The 23,287-nt window shown below is 39.0% G+C and overlaps 1 protein-coding gene across 8 annotated transcripts in view; it reads right to left on the bottom strand.

The window, feature by feature from the left end:
• Positions 1-23,287, bottom strand: part of NAV3 (neuron navigator 3) — a 902,555-nt gene that overhangs the window by 145,997 nt on the left and 733,271 nt on the right. For all 8 annotated transcript variants that reach the window (XR_015163426.1, XM_086398822.1, XM_086398818.1 and 5 more), the window contains 2 exons: positions 22,594-22,977; positions 9,620-9,739 (listed from right to left, as the gene is read on the bottom strand). Coding sequence is in view for 7 of the 8 variants with exons in the window: in XM_086398822.1 (XP_086254948.1) it covers positions 9,620-9,739; positions 22,594-22,977 (504 nt within the window). In the remaining variant the exon portion in view is untranslated. The remainder of the gene's footprint in view (positions 1-9,619; positions 9,740-22,593; positions 22,978-23,287) is intronic.

Genomic DNA, 23,287 nt, shown 5'->3' with positions numbered 1-23,287 from the left:
CCAAATCTGTGATTATGTGGGAATGAATCAACAGAGAATAGAAGGAACTGTTGAAATGTACATAAATTAGTGACAAGCATCATGAGTCCAGACTCTGGAGACATTTGCTTGGCGGCTTAGGAGAAATCTCTGTTGCTTTTGTGAATCTTGTTTGCAGAAGCCATAAAAATACCAAAGGCCTCTGCCCCTTAGAAATGACAGCCCCTTCTGATTTTATAAGACTCTTCCATGAGTCCTTTGCAAAGGCAGTGCAGTTTTCTACACATTGATGAAAACTATGAAGGCATCCAAAATATACCACTGTGAAGAGCTTTTTCTTTCTTTTGAAGTCCCCTCATCTGCCTAAAAGAGTCTCCCCCAAAGAGAGAGAGACTGTCATCAATCTCATCCCAGGGAGCTTCACAATCAGTCAGGACTGACTCCTATCACCAGAGACAGATGGTGCTGAATAAGAGAATGCCTAAATAGACTATGTCACACAACTATCACATCTCCCATCTCCTCTTCTACAGTCCCACTGACTGTTCCTAAAACTCATTTGTTTTCCCATAGGTATCCTTTTCCTAGTCCCCACTTCCCTATGCAGAGGTCCCATTTCCAATCCCTACTTCCCTATGCAGAGGTCTCAGTTCCAATCATCTCCCTGAGTCACATCTCTCTGTGGTCTTCTGCATACGTATGTGGGTAGGAATGAGGCTCCTGCTTTTCAGTCGGTGCAATCTGCAGGCCGCCAACCACTAAACCTAAGAGGGTGGAAAAACAGATTTCTCCTTCTAGTAGGGGACTCAGTATTTGGCACTAGACTTCCCTCAATACAATAAGTTAGAATGACTGACAATCTGACAGGCATGTAATATCATGATAGTCCTTAATGCATTTTGTAAATTTGTCCATCAGTTGTGATTTTAGTTTCTGAATTATAGTATCACAAATGAAATCAGGCTCTCCTTTAATACAATACAAAAATAATAATTTCTATTATAGATGATGCTTTTATATTTTTTATAAAAAGTCATGATTTAACAGGCAAAAATAAGGAAAAAGATGAATAAATTGTTTAGCTTATAATTGAAATAAACAATCACTGCTGTTAAGAATATAGTGTGTTAGTCGTTTCCGACTGTTTGCAACCCTGTGGTCTGTAGCCCGCCAGGCTCCTCCATCCATGGGATTCTCCAGGCAAGAATACTGGAGTGGGTTGTCATTTCCTTCTCCAGGGGACATTCCCAACCCAGAGACTGAACCCAGGTCTCTCACACTGCGGGCAGACTCTTTACCATATGAGTCACCACGGAAGCCCTGCTTTTAAGAGTATAGTTTAGATGAAATGTCTTTTCCTACTGTTCACGGGGTTCTGAATATTCATTGGAAGGACTGATGCTGAAGCTGAAGCTCCAATACTTTGCCCACCTGATGCAAAGAGCCGACTCCTTGGAAAAAGACCCTGATGCTGGGAAAGACTGAGGGCAGGAGGAGAAGGGGATGACAGAGGATGAGATGGTTAGATGGCATCACCGACTCTATGTACATGAGTCTGAGCAAGCTCCGGGAGTTGGTGATGGACAGGGAAGCCTGGCATGCTGCAGTCCATGGGGTCGCAAACAGCTGGATACAACTGTACCGAACTTAGATGAAATGTAAGATAATCCAGAAAAGAGCTAGAAAAAGGTATGTTTGTTATTGAAATTTAAGGGATTTTGTTCATATTCAGTAAAGAGTGGTACCTAGAGCTTTGTCTTCCTCTCTTTTGAGACTCATTCTATCATCATCATGAGTTAATAGGCACCTGAATAAATCATCTACATAACTGAATTCTGACTTCTGTGATCATTCTACTTTAGTAACTTAGGTGATGACTTGTGCCTTGTGTAATATCTAGAACTTTAGCTCTCAAATGTTAAACTTCACATTATATTTAATTTTTTTCACAAACTTTCTTGCCCTAACTTCGAATCTCCATGGAATTTGACATTGGTGTCTATTCCCCTTCTCTCTGTTGCAAGAATACCAGCTAACTCAGTCTGTCCTCTGCTTTGTGTTAGAGTTGATTTCTCTGTCTCTTCAATTGCTACTCTTTCTTTATTCTCTTTTTTAAGTATGAAGGGTACATTCTCAAGGCTTGTTTTTTCATTCTACATCACAGATCCAGATGTACTCTTAGCTTGAACAATGTTGATCTGCAGAGTGTTTTAAACAAAATTAATTACAATTACTTCCATAACAGGCCTCACAGTCTCACCTAAGTGACGCTATGACTGGGATACAGACTTTTTTTTTGTTTTGGTACTATCTTACATAAAAAACTTAAAAATGAACTCAGATGGTTTTGCCACAATTCTTTGTACCTGCTGGGCAGAGTTCTCATGACTGGCAGCATTCTCATTCTGCCTCACAGGTATCACCACTAGTGCATATCTTTAGGAAACTTAAATGGACCTAGGAAGTTTACAAGACCATATAGGAGAATGTTCATGGTCTCCTGCTTTTTATGAACTCCTATGTGATTTCCAAGATTATGTGACATTGAAAAAGTATGTGTATCTTTAATTATCTGTTGGCCTCACAGATCTGCTAAGATAGTTACCAATACTTAAAAATTGGGAGAGTTCTCAAAAAAGTCCAGACACTTGATTTTTCTTCATGGTTTTCAAAAAAAGGAAATGTTGGGAGGGGTAAATTAGGAGTTTCAGATTAACATATATGCACCGCTATATATTAAATAGATAAGCAACAGGAAGTACTGTACAGCACAGAGAACTCTCTTCAGCATGCTGTAATAACCAATATGAGAAAAGAATCTGAAAAAGACTAGATATATGTAATATATGTATAACTGAATCACGTAGTTTTGTACCTAAAACTAACACATTAAAAACCAACTATACTCTAATATAAACTAAAAATGAAATAATAAATCAAATGGCTTGGTGATTCTCAGCCCTCCTTTCCACAGCTGTGCATTTCCACAGGCAGCACGCTGCAAGAGCTGAGGACAGATGCCTACTTGGACTTGTCATGTTACCATGTCTCTTCTGCTTCACTCTTTTCATGTGATGCTCCTCATCCCTGTAGGATTTGGGCTTATGATGTGCGTAATACATATACTCACTGTTTCACTCAAGCACCTATAGAATGTCTGAACCTGGGAGTTACACGGTTTTAGGGACTGTATTGTGTCCATGTCATCACCTTCCACACCAGGTTAGCATGGTGGAGTCCTCATTCTCCAGTGTGTCTGAGGTGGGGATTGCACCTTTATGGAGATAATTAAGGTTAAATAAGGTCATAAGGGAGGGTGAGTATTCCAGTTCAACTGGGGTCCCTATCAGAAGACGAACAGGCACTAAAGGTCTCTCTCACTGCAAGAGAGCACAGAGCAAAGGCCGCGTGAGGACATGGTGAGAAGGCGCCTGTGTGAGAGCCAGAAAAACGCCCTCCCAAGAGAATGAATTTTCTGAGCCTGTAATCAGGACTTTAGCTTCTGGAACTGTGGGAACACAGCCATCTATTGCCTAAGCCACCCAGTCTGTGATACTTGGTTAGGGCAGTCTGAGCAGAGCACTATATACAGGCTAAATCCAAGTTTCTCTCCAAATGATGCCCCATTTCTGCTTCAGTTAGTGCTCATCTTCCCTCACCTGCACTTTTACAGTTATGTCCTAAGCAGTCTACCTATGTTTGAATCACCCTCTTGAATATTTGCTGTGCAAATGTTCTTTTTAAAAGATAATGATTATAACATGTGTTCTTGCTTTAAAAAAACTAAGTAAAATAGGTAAAATAGCTTCTTATCACTGAGAGATCCAAATACTCCAGAACAGCCATCTGGATCCATTGTCTCCTGTCCACTTTTGCCCACATCCCCAAGACACTAGCAAAATCGCATTACTAATGGCTCGGACAAATACTCTCTCCTTGACAAAACTTTATTGAAGGTCCTCTGAGGTCGCTTCTTAACTCATCCCTGATCTTGGCCCCTTGCTGGGCTGCATAGTCCAGTTTTGTTACAAATCTTGCTAGGTTCTCCATGTAGAAAGAATCCTACATCCTTGACAGATAATCATGTTCAATATCTGGTCAACTTGTCCATCCTCCACCCTCAGTACCTAAATGGCATGGCCTAGACATTAGCAAGCATCTCACTGAATGGATTTAACAACAATCCCCCTACCCTCTATCTCCTTTCAATAGGCTTTCTTCCCTAACCCTCCTCATTCTGCCTGTTGTCTATGACCCCATTTATTCTTTTTGTTTTCTGAACTGAGCCCAGTTCTGTATGGAGGTCTTCTTTGCCTTACTGCAATAGTTCCTAATGAAATCTGTTTTTACTTCTTTAGCTCCTGTCGGCTTCTGGATTTCTTTAACTCCTTAAACCAAACTCTACCATGCCTCTACACTCTCATTCCCTTATTCCCTTTGATTACTTCCAGGCTGGGCTTCCCTTGTGGCTCAGCTGGTAATTGTTGTTGTTCAGTCACCAAGTCATGTCTGACTCTTTGCAGCCCAGGGACTGTAGCACTCCAGGCCTCCCTGTCCCTCACCATCTCCTGGAGTTTGCCCAAGTTCATGTCCAGTGTTTTATTTATGGCCCCATTTAAATCATATTGCTTTTGGAAGTGTTTTCTTATACTCCCAAGTTTAAATAATTATTTTCCTTTGGTGCTTCTAAGGCACTTTATATACATATCTATTATCACTTGGTCAATTTTCCTATCATTTTATTTTTTGTTCACATTGTTCTTTCTGACCTATAAACTCAGGGTCTTTCACATTTATTATTTTATTTTACTTTTACCCAAGGTGCTATTATGATGTTAGGCCCTTAGGAAAAATTATATATTTATTAACCAAATATTATTAGTGATAGTACAGAAGCCAGTGAGGGCAGTAATAGGAATTAGTAAGTTGAAAAAATAATCATCTCCCACCCTCTCCCCAAAATTAACGTTTAAAAGCTCAATGAAACCATTAAAGTGTATGTGAATTAGGACTGACCTAATTATAACCAGAGCCAAACGGATAGTCTGCACATTCTGTTATGAATTTATTTTTTGAAGCCCTCAGAGAGCCTCCAGCATGTCTACAAGGATTTGTCCCATTCTATAATATTCTCTTAGGTTACTGAGGAAATGGGGCTGGTATTGGACAGATATAACTGCAATCTTTGAGAAACAAAATACTTAAAACACAATACAGGTGGCTGTTGGAAGCCCTCCTCTTTTGGGGGCCATTTTAATCTGCTGAGAAGAGGAATTCAGCTGTTCTCTATTGTTCATCACATTTTCTTCAGAAGTTGATCAAAGGGGAGCCTGTAACCATCACTACAGCAACACAAACAATTCAAATCCACCGCCATACTAGCAGCTGGGTACTTTGTCATTATACAAGTGCATTTTTCACTGATACACCTTCCAGAAGACATGAAAAAGTAATAAAACATTGTTGATTTTTTTTTTGCTTTTAAACTTTCTTATCAGTGAGTTATTGCAAGTCCTAACATTTACCAATTTACTAAAATGAACTAATCACAAATTATGTCATAATATTGTTTTTAAAACTTCAATAAAAAATAAAAATTAAACTTAAAAAATCCAGAAAAAAAAAAAAAAAGCTTGACAAAGGTACCTGGGAAGCTACAAGTCAAGGAGTTAAAAGATTCAACTCCTTGCACCATCATATCCCCTAAATGAGGGATTAGTCTAAATGAGCATTTCTTAAAATATTATATGAGCAAATTATTATAGAGAAAAAGGTGGGGGAATCAGTGATGAGAAAAATTTAAGGAGCAACGAATTAAATAAAGTTAAGCAGGTTTTATTTCAAACTGAAAGACTCCTCAGTACCTTTAGTCATTCTTGTCTCTCCTATTTGGAATAGATATCGGAATTAAGAAAATTTTATGAAACAATAGAAGTTAACACAAGGACTTTCACAACTTTAATATGTAAGATGATGCACTTTAAAACGATATGCCTCTTGAATCACTTTCTGAATATATGCTTTAAAAGAGCTTGAGATTTATCTACAATAGCAGAGAAATTCCTATAGTAGGATTCTCACTATAACCATATTGCTGTTTAATATATAAAAGTGGGAAAAGTTCTTTTGCATTCCTCATATTATATAATTCTTTCAAAAAACTTTTACATAATTTTCAAGATCTGAATCCAACAGAGACAGATACAACACATCATTATCTAATTTAAAAAATGATGACTGCAGCCACGAAATTAAAATATGCTGGCTCCTTGGAAGAACATTTACTCCAGCCTTCTCCGGACCTCCTTCCCAGCCACTCTAGCAAGGCCTTTGCCTCTACTCATGTTCACACACTGACTGACACCCGACGGCCAGCGATAGTTTACACGTTCACCAAGACCATCAGTGGGACAACCACGGCACTGGGCATAGAATCCAGCTATGCTGAGTGGCTGCAGTCCCTGCTAGTCAGGGCCTGACACCATGTGGTCCTTTGGAGAAGGGACTGGCAAACCATTTCATTGTTCCTCCCTTGAAAACCTCAGGAAAACCTTGAAAGAAAAGTTATGACAAACCTAAGTAAAGTGAAGTCACTCAGTCATGTCCGACTCTTTGCGATCCCATGGGCTGTAGCCTACCAGGCTCCTCTGTCCATGGGATTTTCCAGGCAATAGTCCTGGAGTGGATTGCCATTTCCTTCTCCATGACAAACCTAGACTGCATATTAAAAATCAGAGACATCACTTTGCCAACAAAGGTCCATATAGTTAAAGCTATGGTTTTTCCAATAGTCATGTTCATATGTGAGAGTTGGACCATAAAGACTAAGCACTAAAGAATCAATATTTTTGGACAGTGGTGTTGGAAAGACTCTTGTGAGCCCCTTGAACAGCAAGGAGATCAAACCAGTCAATTCTAAAGGAAATCAACCCTGAATATTCATTGGAAGGACTGATGCTGAAGCTGAAGCTCCAATACTTTGGCCACCTGATGCAAAGAGCCGACTCACTGGAAAAGACTCTGACACTGGGAAAGATTGAGGGCAAGAGGAGAAGGGGATGACAGAGGATCAGATGGCTGGATGGCATTACTAACTCAATGAACTTGAGTTTGGGCAAGCTCCAGGAGATGGGGAAGGACAGGAAAGCCTGGTGTGCTGCAGTTCATGGGGTCACAAAGAGTTGAACACAACTTAGTGACTGAACAACAACAACAATAGATTTGTGTCAAAAATACAATAACGATTCATGCCATTGTTATTTTAATAGTCTCTTCCACTTGACAAAGCGCAGTTAATAAAGTAAATATTTCCAAATGTCATTGTTTTATTTTTACATGTTTATGTTCAGTGTTTAGTTTTCATAGGCCTCGCCTCTACTGGTTAATTTTAAGATAGTGGTTCACTAGTTTTAGTGTATATCCGAATCACCTGATTAAAGCTTTGATTGCTGGACCCCAAGTCAGCAAGTCTCCAATGGAGCTGATAATCTGCATTTTTAAAAAGTTCCTAAGTCATGCTGATGCTGCAGATCCAGGTACCACACTTCAAGAATAATGACTTTTGCTGGTTCTAATTTATTAGATAGAGCCCTGCATCTTTCTGTTGGTCTGAGTTTTGTCAGCCAGGCCCCAATCTGAAGGCTTAAGGAAGCAAAGAGAGCTGGTTATCTCATTTGTCTCCAAAATACTTTGCCTTTGTAATAATTCCTAGGTTCTGCTATCATAAATCTCATTCCCAAAGACCAACAGAATTTTTTCCCTTCCTTTAATGCTTTCCACTGTCAGCTAACAATATGTAGGTCATTAGTTTCAAAATGTGGCCCTTTGGATTTCTTTCCCTCTAATCACTACTTTCTATTTCCCAACATAACTCATTCCCGCTCTGATATAATATCCTTACAGTATATTCCCATTCTTACATAATATCCTTGCAGTATCTTGTCTCTTTCCCCAGCCTTATTTGTTTCTTCAACTAACTGGACCCTATCGCTAGCCTATATGAATGTATTGCTGTATTCATTCCTTTCTTCGTTCACTCCAAAAGCGTTTATTAAAAGCTCAACATATCAAAAATGCGACAAAAATGTTTTGCACTCCCGTGCTTACACTGTTGTAAGGGAGATACAAAATAAATGTGTAAACAAATAATTAGGATTGATGTGTACACTAAAGAAAATAATTTAAGATAATGGGAAAGAAAGTGACTGGAAATGAAATGTACCTTAGCTACTCTAAAAACACTTTGTTAAGAAGGTAACATTTAAACTGAAAAGGGCATTCTAGCCAGAGGAAGCATCAGTTTGGAAGCAGAAAGAGGACCATTGTGTTTGAAGTTAGAGTTGATGAGGGAAAACAGTTGAAGAATAGTTCAGGTGGGGGTCAGAGTGAATAAAATGTTTTATAAGCCTGTTGTAAGCACATGCTTCACACAGACACCTTGTATACAGCCTGGGAGACTAGCACTCACACAGGATGGTCTAGGCCAACAAGAGTTAAAGCATCAGCAGCATCTCAGTGAGCAGGAACTGAAGACTATGATCAGGATGCACTGTCTAGCCTTAGGAGTTGGCTGTATTAAAATACACGAGTTATACACAGTTCTTATTTCAGAATGTGGACGCATTATGTCTTAACATTTTGTCTCCTTCATAAATAGCGAATTAAAGAACTACTCCAGGGATTGATATACAGTAGTTCTGCTGCTGCTGCTGCTAAGTCACTTCAGTCATGTCCGACTTTGTGTGACCCCCATAGACGGCAGCCCACCAGGCTCCGCCGTCCCTGGGATTCTCCAGGCAAAAATGCTGGAGTGGGTTGCCATTTCCTTCTCCAATGCATGAAAGTGAAAAGTGAAAGTGAAGTCGCTCAGTCGTGTCCGACTCCTAGCGACCCCATGGACTGCAGCCTACCAGGCTCATCCATCCATGGGATTTTCCAGGCAAGAGTACTGGAGTGGGGTGCCTACAGTAGTTCTAGAAATAGGCAATCTCTCCTTTCTTAAGAAATCAAACATTCTGAGTGAAGAGGGGGTAAAATCAGGTCAGAGTATGTCTTACAACAACATTTCACCAAGACAGTATTTTTAAAGAGCAGTGATTCTTATAATATTGGCAAAACAATTCCCATCAAAATAATAACTAGTATATGAAAACACACCAGCCTTTAAGCAATTTGAGATATGAAAGAGGTTAGCCTAAAGCAAAGTTTAGTCGTATGCTTTGAAGAAACCCCTTAAGAAAAGCATCAAGCTCATCTTACAACATAATTCGAATTATATTTTAATCTTTATATCATTAGCCCCCAGGTAGAACTGAGAGTATCTGAATTGAAAGGAATTTACCATCCAGGGTTCTTTTCAGGGAAGGAGCAAAAGTCTACATTTATAATTTTGCTTTTGTAGATATTAAAATTTTCCACCATGTAACCTGAAATTTATTAAATATTCTCATCAGCAACACAATTCCTTTTAGTATATAGAATGAAAATTCTTATAAGCAAAAGCACCTTAGTTTTCAAAATGTTCAAAAATAATGATTATAGCAGGATAAAAACTTATTTGGTTTACACTGTAAATTCCTAAGATCTCACTTGTGAAACTGCTTCATGCACTCCTCACCATTGAGCACGCTGATGGCATTACCTGTCTGCATCCACGGCCACGTCGTGAAGCCCTCTCTGAATGACGTCCCTGGACGCTGTTGTGTCTGGGGCTCGGTGCAGACTCCTCGTGTACAGGTTGAGCCCTCCATCTGTCATGTAGCTGAAAGTAAGAGCCTAATTAATCAACAGAGAATTGAATGACTGCATCCGTATAATTTAACTTAATATTGTTCACAAATTTCAATATTGTAATTATGAAATATGCTCTATTATAGTTTTTCTATATAAATATCCTACTCACCAGGAAGTATTAGAAAATCTTTTGAAGTTTATTAAGAAATTAATCTTCCTTACTGCAACAAGCAACTAGCCTATTATAAAACTTTCCTTCTTTCTCTCCTTGTTATCAATATTTTGAACAGACTTAACAAAATAAAACCAAGATCATTTCATCTTATAAATACCATTTTGGAAGAACTGAAGGTCCCAGGAGTCATTTTAAAATTTGATTAATTTATTTGATAAATAAAATGTATACCACAATTGACCACTATTATAAAATAACTAAGATGTATTAAACATTTAAGATGTCACCAGAAACTGTTCTAAATGGTTTACTTGCAATAACATTATTATCCCCATGTCAGTGATAAAGAAAATAAGCACAACATGTTTAAGGATTTACACCAAGTCACTCAACCAAGTCACAGGAGTGTTGAGAATAAATCTGGAAAGTCAGCTTCAGAAACCATCAGCTTAACCACCATGCACAGCTGTCTGAACCGAAGGACCACACTGCCACTTCCTGTCTATAAGAGCTACTTCTTTGCCATCACAGGACCACTGCCATCAACAGGGCTGGTAGACTTGTCATAGTCACGTTGCTTCCTTGGCAATTGGGGTTAGAACAGGTGTTAATCTCCTACCCCATGTGGGGCTAATCAAATGTTTCTTTCTTGAAAAATGGGACTAAGACAGCTCATCAGTCTTTCTATGTGAAAAGTTTATGATAATGAAAACCCAGGAGCTGTGGATATTTCTCCTCACCAAATGCAAAGAGGCACAGAGAAAACTGATCATCAAAGTGGGAAGAATGACCCAGGTGCACAAAAGCACATTTGGTCCCGTGGTTTCAGCTCCACAACCTCTTGGGTTCTAGGAGGTATCCTTGCTTCCTTAGAATCAGGTCCTCAATTTGCTTAAACAAATTTGAGTTGATTCCACTATTTAGAACAAAAAATTAATCATGATCATATTAAATATTGCTCAAATAGTTAAAACTAGGATTATGAAATTTGCTAATCACTCACATGATTAATAAATTCTGTCCATTTTAGTTGAAAGATCATAAAGAAATTTCTTAAATTATATCTCAATTTCTGCCTATGAAAATGGGAAGAATAAAATTTACTGAAGATAGATTTTATATAATTGAAGGAAAAATACATAAAGCTCTTAAAATGAGAATCCTATAATAGCAACTTGTTATTCACAAAGTCTCTCCAACATGTTAAAAAGGAAATATATAAATTTTATACACAAACAACAAGTCATAGTGTATTATCCTTGTAAGGTACTCTACATGGTTAATTTTCTTGATAACCAAATAATTTAATCCCATCAAAATTCAAACAATGAAAAAGAGTATTTCGGTTCCAAAATGTGCTGAAAACGGACATATTCTTTTAAACAGGGAATGTTTTAGACATGACAACTTACTTTGACAACTAATTCATGATTATGAGCATTAATTTCCTGTATTATAACAATGATACTAAATGAGACAAAAGGTAAAGGACATTTGTCCTTTGTACTTTTTAATTTTTCAGTTGCCATATTGGGGCTATCAATGTTTTATTGTTTATTCTTACTTCCACATCATTCTCAACCAATTTTATTTTTGTTTTTTTTAAGGTGAAATATATGGAATTCCTGATAAAGTAAAAGTGTTTAGAGATAACTAGCTTTCTCATTCACTCTCTTTTTGATATTGTCTTAAATGTTTGAGAATGGTATAAATTTTCTCTAAGGATAACTGAGATACTTATTTAAAAAAGATCAACATTGTTGATCCTAAATTTAACTTCAGGAGGAAGAAACTCAGCCATTAAAAAGAATACATTTGAATCAGTTCTAATGAGATGGATGAAACTGGAGCCTATTATACAGAGTGAAGTAAGCCAGAAAGAAAAACACCAATACAGTATACTAACGCATATATATGGAATTTAGAAAGATGATAACAATAACCCTGTATATAAGACAGCAAAAGAGACACTGATGTATAGAACAGTCTTTTGGACTCTGTGGGAGAGGGAGAGAGTGGGAAGATTTGGAGAATGGCATTGAAATACGTATAATATCATATATGGAACGAGTCGCCAGTCCAGGTTCGATGCACGATACTGGATGCTTGGGGCTGGTGAACTGGGATGACCCAGAGGGATAGTATGGGGAGGGAGGAGGGAGGAGGGTTCAGGATGGGGAACACGTGTATACCTGTGGCAGATTCATTTTGATATATGGCAAAACCAATACAATATTGTAAAGTTTAAAAATAAAATAAAATTAAAACAAAAAAAAACAATGTCTATGTGTTAAGTTTTACAACTCATTGGTCTCTCTTATTCAGTGGTAAATATCTAAAAGTGTTTAAGTGTTTTGTGTATAGTTTGGGGTCAATAAATATATATTGTTTGTTCAACTGAATTTGAAAGGCTTCCATACTGTAGGAAGAAACCATGACAGCAGATCTCAGCACTTCATCCACAATGGCAATGCATGTAAACCAGAAATACGATGGATGACCACTTCTATTAGAAACATAACCTTTCAATTATTCAATGTTTACAGAAGAGTAAGTTCTATAGACAAAGGTTAAATTAAGAAAAAAAGCATTCTTTTTAAGAAGCACTTCAAGGGATACACATTTTGCACTGACCCTTGGATTTTCCAGGTACTATTAAATAGGTTTACATCAGGTATTAACTGTACCAAAAAGTCATTCATGTCTAACTCCTCTGTTTACAGTCACTGTTGCACTGGAATGCTGGCAGGGAATTTTCATAGTTGAACCATGAGTCTGCTATTTGACAATTATATACAGGGTAAAGCACAGGTAAAGCAAATTTCTGATTAAAATTTTTTGCTTGAAAATTCTTCCTTCTTTTCAGTCTTTCTAAAGGATTTAAAATTTTTTTAAAAAAATGAATTTCATAGTTCCTCTAGAAAAATTTGCTACAATCTGGGAACCATAAATATTAGGAAATCATTTTGAAAGAAAATGTAAAATTTTTAAAAAGATCTCCTTATAATGTTATATGTAAACTTCTCAACCATAAGCTGAGCTTAACAGGTAATAGTCATAAGGAAGACTGGTATGAACAAAAAGTTGCAAAGGAAACTTGTGAAGGTTACTGACAAAAAAGAAGAATCTCTAAAAACATGAAAGTCTTAAGACAACTTTAGCCATGTTGAAATTCTGTAAGCTCTAAGATGGTTCACATAAAAACCCAACAGTCTCCAAAAGCATTTCTAATTCTTCTTCCATCCCACTGCTATCTCTTTTCTTCCTTCTGTTACAGAAAAACGTGGCTTACTTTGGCATATTTTCTTTAGCTATACGTTTTCCTAATTAATATTTCCAGGCCATACTGCTCCACCCTGCACTAGAATGAGATCTCAAACTGCTTCCTGCGCACAGATAACTTGTATTTCCCATTAGCACCTCAAATCCAGCATAAACTGCCCATATATTACCTTCACCACAAAGATAAGTCTCTTTCTGTGTATGCTAATACAGTTACAGGAAAAACACTCCATTCACCTAGTCAACAATCTAGATAGATGATTTTCTACTTGTCACTCAGCAGCCTCAACTATTATAGGATAGTCTACTCAGACCTGTGAATCAGCATCACTGTGTTTTATGTCTCAAAATCACTAAAATAGGAAGAAGTATTCAAATCTTATTTTTGTATGTGATTCGATCTCATTTTCTCAATCAACGTAAATATGTACAACTTTATCTTCACAGCAAATCCATAATTTGTTAAGCATCATAGTTAAATATATCATATTTTTGCAAGAGTATAAAAGTACACATTAAATAATAAGTAAAAAATAATATCAGTTTTCATGTACCCATAACCTGCATTCAGAAAGACAATATTTCCAATCTTCAGTGACCATACAGGCTTTTCCTAACCCTACATTTCCAAACCTCGCTTCCAGAGATATCGACTGTCCTGGATTTTGTATTAAGCATTCCTTTATTTGTCTTTATGATTTTACCACATGGACATATATTCCTAGAAATACATTGCTTAGCATCTCATGAATTTGAACTTTATATAAATTTAACCATATTATATATATTCTTCTGTGACTTGTTTCCTTCATTCAAAATTAAACTTTTGCAAATCGTCTACCTTGATGTATATCACTGTGTTTTGCATGTTAGAGTTGTGTAGCTTCACTTTACAAAAGCACTACAGGGCTTCCCAGGTAGCGCAGTGATTAAAGAATCCACCTGCAGTGCCAGAGACTCGGGAGATGTGGGTTCAGTCCCTGGGCTGAGAAGATCCCCTGGGGTAGGAAATCACAGCCTACTCCAGTATTATTGCCTGAAAAATTCCAAGGACAAAGGAACCCGGCAGGTTGCAGTCCATGGGGTCACAAAGAGTCGGACACAACTGAGTACACACACATGGTTTACTTATTAACTCCTGCAGACTTTTGAGCTGTTTTAGGGTTTTTTTGATGTTACAAAAAACTCTACCATGAACATTTATATAAACATAATTCCTTGTGCTCACAAGCAAGTGTTTGTCTAAAGTCTGTATCTAGAAAAGGAATCATTGGGTCATAATAGGTACATATACATATTCAAACCTTACTAGTCAGTGCCCAAGAGTTTTGAAAATATTTTCAGAATGAACTTCTTATGAATAAGAAGTTGCTTATAAAGTAAACTTGCTTATGACTAAGAATTTTCATGTTAGCTTTAATTTATAAATTCCAAATTATCAAGCAGGTTTATCATATTTTTACTTTGTTAAAGGCCATTTATGTTTTGCCTGTGAAATGTCTGTTCATGACTTTTGTCCATTTTTCTATTGGATTCTATGTTTTTTCTTTTCTCATCGATATTCATCCTTTATTAGTTGCACATGTTGCATATGTTTGTGGTTTATGTGGGGTTTTTATTTTGACATTTTTATCTTGCTTATTTTTATGTGAAACCAATTATTTGGAATAAAAAGAAACTTGATCTAGATACCTTTCTAACTTCACACAGTAACTGCCTCTATTGTTTTTGTGTAGTGTTTTAAAATGCGATAATTAGCTTTCTGAGATTTCTGGACTCTGTCCCCACCCCTCATTTTGATCTGGACCTTCTCTATTGTCACTTTATTGCCACATCCCATTCAGTTTGCTTCTCCTTCTGGAAGTTTCCCCTCAGAGTGGGGCCCTGTCTGGGAAGGAAGTTGTGGCTGGAGAGTTTAATGAAGTCATGGGAACAAGAAAACTCCATTCCTTCCAGATAATGACCTTCAGCCCTGACTCTCCCTGCCTGGTCATAACCCTCCCAGCTCCAGCTGCTGCCTTCAGACAGGGCCTGTGTGTATTCTAGTCAGCGTCGCTTGGCTCTTTTGGGGTTATTCTGTTCTCAGTGTGATCAGATGTCCCACTACTACCCTCTGTTTCTTTGTACGTGGATGATGGTATCAGTGGTAAAGAATCTGCCTACCAGCACAGGAGACACAGAAGATGTGGGTTCAGTCCCTGAGTCGGAAAGATCCCCTGCAGTAAGAAATGACAACCTGCTCCAGTGTTCTTGCCTGGAAGATTCCATGGACAGAGAAGCCTGGTGGGCTATAGTCCCCAGGGCAGCAAAAAGTTGGACTCAACTGAGCACACAGGCAAGCTAGTATAATTCTGATTCTTTGGCTCTTGACTAATTGTCCCTCACTACTTATACCTGGGGTTTGAGATGATACCTGGTATCAGCTTTTTTAAGTAAACAATGATCATTTTTTATGGCTTAGCTATCTAGTTGTTTTGTCTGTTTCTTGTGGAGATTTGGAAAGATTCAAAACCCATGTCCCTACCAATCTTCCTAGAACTGTTTTTACACTCAATATTTCATATCAGAAACTTAATATAACAATTAGATATTTTTTATGACATGAAAACACAGGGCATCTAAAATTTGTGTTCATGTTTAACTTCCAAGGAACTCTAGTTTAGCATCTAGAACAGAGATGGTGAGCACAGATAATTTTAAGGGTGATCTCCTTGATCAAAGGTGCTAGCTAGGGAAAACTATACTAACAATGAATGATTGCTGTGAAGCTCTTTTATGTTTGTTTGTAAAAGAATAAACTTCTATGAGAGAAATGTGGACAAGGAGACATGCAGACAACAAGGTCAGTATGTCAAGATGATTAAGAGTGCAGACTGGAGGCAAATTGTTTTCAAGTTCAAATTCAGCAATGCATGCATCAAGTAAGTTTGTATTTTTTTGAAATGCCAGTGAGTTAACTTTCTGAGTTCTACCTAAAGCTACTTAATCTATCCGTGCCTCAGATGTTTCATCTGTAAAATGGAGACAGTAATCATACGCTTACATCTTACCATTATGGTGAGATATAAATTAATTAGTTAGGAAGCACTGCTGTTAATAAAGCTAGTGGATCTGATGGAATTCCAGTAGAACTATTCAAAACCCTTAAGGATGATGCCATCAAGGTGCTGCATTCAATATGTCAGCGAATCTGGAAGACCCAGCAGTGGCCACTGGAAAGACTGGAAAAGGTTAATCCTCATCCCAGTTCCCAAGAAGGGCAGTACTAAAGAATGTGCTAACCATCAGACAAGTGCACTCATCTCCTATGCTAGTAAGGTCATGTTTAAAATCTTGCATGCTAGGCCTCAGCATTATGCGAACCAAGAACTTACAGATGTCCAAGTGGGTTTAATCCAAGGAAGAGTCAGTCATGTCCGACTCTTTGCGACCCCATGGACACCAGGCTCCTCCGTCCATGGGATTTTCTAGGCAAGAGTACTGGAGTGGGTGTCATTTCCTTCTCCAGGAAACTTCCCGACCCAGGGATTGGACTCAGGTCTCCCACATTGTAGACAGACGCTTTACTGTCTGAGCCACCAGGGAAGTCAAAGGAAAAGGAAACAGAGATCAAATTGCCAACATTCGCTAGATCATAGAGAAAGGTAGGGAATTCCAGAGAAACATCTACCTCTGTTTCACAGACTATGCCAAAGCCTTTGACTGTGTGGATCATAATAAACTGTGGAAAGCTTTTAAAGAGATGGAAATACCAGACCATCTTACCTGTCTCATGAGAAACATGTATGCGGGTCAAGAAGCAACAGTTAGAAGCCTGTATGGAACAACTGATTGGTTCAAGATCGAGAAAGGAGTACGGCAGGGCTGCCTGCTGTCACCCTGTTTGTTTAGCCTATACGCTGAGCACATCATGAGAAATGCCAGGCTGGATGAGCTAAAGCTGGAATCAAGATAGGCAGGAGAAACATCAGCAACCTCAGTTATGCAGGTGATACTGCTCTAACAGCAGAAAATGAAGAGGAAATAAAGAGCCTCTTGATGAGGATGAAGGTACAGAGTAAAAGAGCAGGCTTAAAAGTAAATATTAAACAAACTAAGCTCACGGCATTGGGTCCCATTGCTGCTACTGCTAAGTCACTTCAGTCGTGTCCGACTCTGTGCAACCCCACAGACGGCAGCCTGCCAGTCTCCCCCATCCCTGGGATTCTCCAGGCAAGAATGGGCCCCATCATTTCATGGCAAATAGAGGAAAAGTGGAAGTAGTGACAGATTTCCTCTTCTTGGGCTCTAAAATCACTGTGGACGGTGACTGCACCCATGAAATCAGAAGATGTTTGCTTCTGGGCAGGAAAGCTACAACAAACCCAGACAGTGTGTTGAAAAGCTGAGATATTCCTCTGCTGACAAAGGTCTATACAGTCAACGCTGGTCTTCCCAGTAGTCATGTATGGTTGTGACAGCTGGACTGTAAAGAAGGCTGAGTGCCGAAGAACTGGCCGAACACCAAAGAATTGATGCCTTTGTACTGTGGTGCTGGAGAAGACTCCTGAAAGTCCCTTCGACAGCAAGGAGATCAAACCAGTCAATGTTAAGAGAGATCAACCCTGAATATTCACTGGAAGGACTGATGTTGAAGCTCCAATATTTTGGTCATCTGATGCAAACAGCTGACTCATTGGAAAAGCCCCTGATGTTGGGAAAGACTGAGGGCAGAAAGAGAAGAAGGCATCAGAGGATGAGATGGCTGATGGCATCACCAATGCAACGCACATGAACTTGGGCAAACTTCGGGAGATGGTGAAGGACAGAGAGGCCTGGCATGCTACAGTCCATGGGATCATGGAGTTGGACACGATCAGGTGACTAAACAACATCAAAATGAGTTAATATATGTAAAATGCATAGAGTATTCAGTTCAGTTCAGTTGCTCAGTCCTGTCCGACTCTTTGCAACCCCATGAATCCCAGCACACCAGGCCTCCCTGTCCATCACCAACTCCTGGAGTTCACTCAGACTCATGTCCATCAAGTTGGTGATGCCATCCAGCCATCTCATCCTCTGTCGTCCCCTTCTCCTCCTGCCCCCAATCCTTCCCAGCGTCAGAGTCTTTTCCAATGAGTCAACTCTTCGCATGAGGTGGCCAAAGTACTGGCGTTTCAGCTTTAGCATCATTCCTTCCAAAGAAATCCCAGGGCTGATCTCCTTCAGAATGGACTGCTTGGATCTCCTTGCAGTCCAAGGGACTCTCAAGAGTCTTCTCCATCACCACGGTTCAAAAGCATCAAATCTTTGGCGCACATAATAAGTGCTATGTATATGCTGACTAGCATTACCAGCTATTTGTCCATTAGACTTTCTACATTCACTAAAAATAATTCTCATATCTTGAATATGAAGTAAAGCATTATGATTAGGAATAAGTAGTTTACCATGTACATCCTTTTAACCCAATTCAGGTAACCCTACCTTTTCCAACGTTATGCATGCTTCAGTCACTCACAAAGTTTACTACAGGAGAAATGAGGAAGGGTCAAAGGAGGAAATGGCAACCCCCTCCAGTGTTCTTACCTGAGAAACCCCATGGACAGAGGAGCCTCGTGGGCTACAGTCCATGAGGTCACCAAGAGTCGGACACGATTCATGCCTGCACGCAGGGGAGAAGCAGGATTAAAGTATCCACCTCCCTTTTAAAAATGTCATTCTCCAGAATTAAATTACTTTGTGTTTGGGCCATTTAAAGTAGAATTTTAGGTTATATTCTTGGTCTAACTATTTATCACTGTGACACCTAGAGATAACTCCAGTTTCCACCCATTTAAAATATGCAATTTCCCCTCCAATTTTCTAGAGTACTCCTTTTTTTTTTTTTCCCTACCTGGAGACTTTTTCAAAGATATTCATTATAAGTAAGAGGCCTTCCTCTGAGTAATTCCTAATTACTGGCAGATTCACATCCCCAAGTGTTTAAAGTAATTTTGAGAAGAGAAAAAAGAGATAAGCCTTTGCATGCTTCAAGAAATTTTGAATTCTCAGAATGCCCATTACCTAATTTTCTCAGTTCTACCTGAAGTACATGAAAAAAAAAGAGAAAGTCCATTTCCATTTACTTCATGACATACCTTGCAGTTATATGAAGAGAAAATCCTAAATGAAACATCTTCATTCACTGCTATGCCTTTTGAGCCTTTTTCTGTCCATTTAATCACTAAAACATAGTTCTAAAAATTGGGAACAGACAGTTAACTTTGTGATTCAGTATTTCTTCATGAATTGTAGCACAGACATTTCTATGCCCTTTTTCTTAAGGAAAGTATCAGATTAACATTCCCCTGAGCATGTCTTCCTATCTCTTAGTTTCAGGCTGACACACTGGACCGCACCCTTCCGACTTCGACAGGGGCATAGCACGCTCAGAGCTGAGCGGTGAGGACGCACAGCACACCCTGGGTGCCCCACAACCCCAGCCGCCACTGAACCGGGACCAGCGGCCCCGCCTCTGCCACGCTCATCACCCTCCTCTCGGGGTCAGGACTCAGTCACGCATCACATTCCAGTGTCTGCACTCCGCCACGGGAAACAGAGCGTGCATAAGGCCAAGCACATCGACATCATCAGAGGGAGCTTCCAAACAAGCTTTGGGTTGTTTTTACTTTTTTTTTCTTCATCTTCTACTTTAGTCACTGAATATGGGTGACTTGGGTGGGCAACACAACACACGCAGACCACGAACGTGTACTTATACAGACTCATCTGTGGGACTGTTCAAGACCTCCTTTGAAAGACCAATAGTGAACAAAACCAGAGAACAGAAGTGAGAAACAGGTTTCCAGTGAGTCAGGAAACAAGCAAGAAGGAAAAGGGATATAACGGTATTTTTAAAATTTCTCATTAGAGAGTTCTGCAGAGACTAGTCAGCTCTTATCCAGGCAGCTTCCTCTTCCTTCTGGGCACGCAGCTGAACAGTGGTCCCTGGCTGCACTGACGATCAGATGCGGCCACCTCAGTTCTGCATGAGGAAATGTGCGTACAAGTCATACCCCCACTTCCGGGCCTCGTGCATATGAAACATTCTTACACCCTGGTTCTCTATCTGTCATCTGCCTATTGAAATCAACCCCCAGGGTGACACTGGCTATCTGCCTGGGTAATAGCCATGTTATCTATCATCCTAGTCTGAAAGAATGTGTCTTATATACACATTCCCTGACTGATGACCAGAAACGCCAGGAAGGGTTTTATGTGAAGGAGAAATTAACTTCTTTGTGTTAAGTTGCTGAGATTTTGAAATTTCTCTGCTACAGAAGTTACCTAATACAGCTCCTGAGTATGGGTATGCTGGTAAAATATATTACTATAAGCAGAACTCAAGTTTTTTTAAAAAATGCCTTCAAAACCCACTTATCTAAGAATGTATATACACACACTTACATATACATGTACATATATTACTATTCATTTATTGAATAAATGAACACATAAAAATATAAAAAAAAACTAACATGTGAATAATACATGGGCTGGTACTGTGTCCATATGTTCACCACTAAATACACAGTTCCTAGAATGTTGCTTTACACATAGGAAGAACTCAACAAATTTTTCTAATAGGTACATAGGTAATTCATCTTATGATCTCTCTTCTCTATTATTTTCCCAGGATTCTTTCTTCATACCTCTCACAATTTCAACTATCTCCTATATGAGATCATACACTATGATTATTAGGTTATTAATCATCAGGTTAATAATTTTACTGATAAAAATCTAATTGTGATGACACTGATAATTTACTGAACACTTACATTGTGAAAGACTTTGTGCTACGGACAATTTGTGGGTTTTTCTTCATTCCTAACAATTTAATGAAGATTCTGCAATTTTGTCTTTATTACAGAGAGGAATTTGGATAAATTAAGCTCTCGAGGAGATTGCAGACAGCACATGTTAGAAAGAGATTTAATTTAGACACTATGACTCCAGTGGCAACTCAACTACCTCCCACCCTAATTAACAATAACCTGTCTCCCTAATTCTAGCTCCTTACAAGCTCAAAGAAGGTGGCCACCAGGAGTGCACTGGTGGGTATCAGGATATCAAAGCAGAGCTATGAATCTGATCAAAAGTACTTTTGTACTTTTTAAGGTCTTGTCCCCATTCAAACAAGTTTTTCATGAATGAAGTCAGGAAAGGTTACTTGTATAAAGAATGTCTTCTGAGACTAGTCCTCTCAGAAGCATAAGGACAAAGAATAGGTCAAAACCCAGACTCACATGAAAAATATAGATAAAGTTAATTGGAAAGTTTTTCCTTGTATTACAGAGCCTGGGTTTTGAGGTCAGATGTATCTGAGTCCCAATGCCATTTTAGTCTTTCCTTAGCTTTAATACAATTGGGGCCAACTGTGATCAGTTTCCTTATCTGTAAAACAGGTTTAAAAATACACACCACATAAGGGTTGTTAGTGGAGGGCTGGTTAAATGACAACGTCCTTAAAGAACGTGACAAGAGTGAAGTAGGTAATAAGTTTTCCAAGTGGCAACTACAGTCATTAATAGAAGTAGTTTTAATAGACTATTCTATTTCTGCCACTGGGGATCACCCTAAGATTGAACTAAATATTCCAAATTGCCAAAATACTTTTTGAGAGTTTTATATCACAATATTTTTTTTTTGGAATGTAATAGGAAACAGAAGGAAAACAAGCTAAGATGTCAACAAAAAAAGAGAATAAACAGATGGAAACTTTCAAACGTAAAAGTTAGATCAGAGGTGCATAATTAAGAATGCTAGAATATATGTGTTCCTCAGAGCAGTTACAGGCAGCTTTGACAAGCCCAAAAAAAATCAAGCAGTTCAGCAAAACTCCTGTCTCCTTCCCATGTCCTTCACTAACAAAATCTGTGATTTAAGAAGCATGTGAAAATCACTTTGAAAAACATATGGCACATGTGTTTCTCTGAATTAACAATAGAAAAAATTAATGTATTATAATGAAAAGATTTTAGAGAAATTTTGGATATTTTACTGTTCATGAGTGATCAGAAAAGAAGGCTGAAATATCCCCAAATAATCTTAGATTTCTCACATTTTCTAACAACTTTATTAACTAACCTTATATACTCCCTTCCAGGAGACTTACCAGGTAGATCAGTGGTACAGAATGTGCCTGGCAATGCAGGAGACACAGTTTCAGTCCCTGGGTTAGAAAGATCCCCTGGAGAAGGGAATGTCAACCCACTTCAGTATTCTTGCCTGGGAAATCTCATGGACAGAGGAGCCTGGTGAGTTACAGTCCATGGAGTTGCAAGAGTCAGATAGGACTTAGCGACTATACAACAACAAATTCCCTTCCCATAGCTAATGCATCTCGGTAGACCACGCTCTTTACACAATTCTGTTGGGGCCCAGGGCCCAGGGCCACTTACCCACTGTTGATGTCATCAGTCCTGAGACTTTTCCCGAGGATATCACCATCGCTCATATATCCACCAACGTCGACTTCAGCAGACATGTCCAGGTCACTGCTTGCTTTCTCACTCATGTCAATCTGTGACATGTTTCCCAGTCGAGAGACAGCAGCTCGACGGAGAGGCGTAGTGTACATGAACCTTGAGGGGTCCGTGTGGATGAATCTCCCAGTACCGCTGCGAGGGTAGCCGGCACCCAGGGACGGAGCATCTCCAGCTTGAAGTCGAGGGCATGCCTGGCCCAACCTCCAGGTCATGGGGGTGGGTCGACCTGTCAAGTTGGGTATGGTCCTGCCGTTCACTTCCGTTGTTACAGTGCTGTCAAATGTTGTCTCCAGGGTGCTGTCAAATAAAATAGAGAAATCACTAGACACTGGCTCACCTGGGGCCACGAACCCAGAGTGTATGAGCACGGGAAGGCTTATAGTTGAGAGTCATTTCTTGGAGCGATGTCTACTTTCATGGAAGTCAAATTATACATTCATTTTGAGATTTCTAAACACCTCTGTAGGTATCAAAATGTAGGAAAGGGCATTCACCACACCTTTTACTTTTTTGCTTTCCAAGAAAGGCCATCATTACATTTTAGGTAAAACAATGTTTCATATTCTCAACTAACCGTTAATTTAATTCACTGTAGCCTTCCTGGAAC

This window comes from Bos grunniens, chromosome 5, assembly GCF_055505025.1.
Source record: "Bos grunniens cultivar Pamir isolate PY7600 chromosome 5, Bosgru_T2T1.0, whole genome shotgun sequence".
Classification (NCBI taxonomy): Eukaryota; Metazoa; Chordata; class Mammalia; order Artiodactyla; family Bovidae; genus Bos; species Bos grunniens.
Note: the sequence above shows the minus strand (reverse complement) of the source record. Positions and strands in the feature narration are given on the sequence as shown.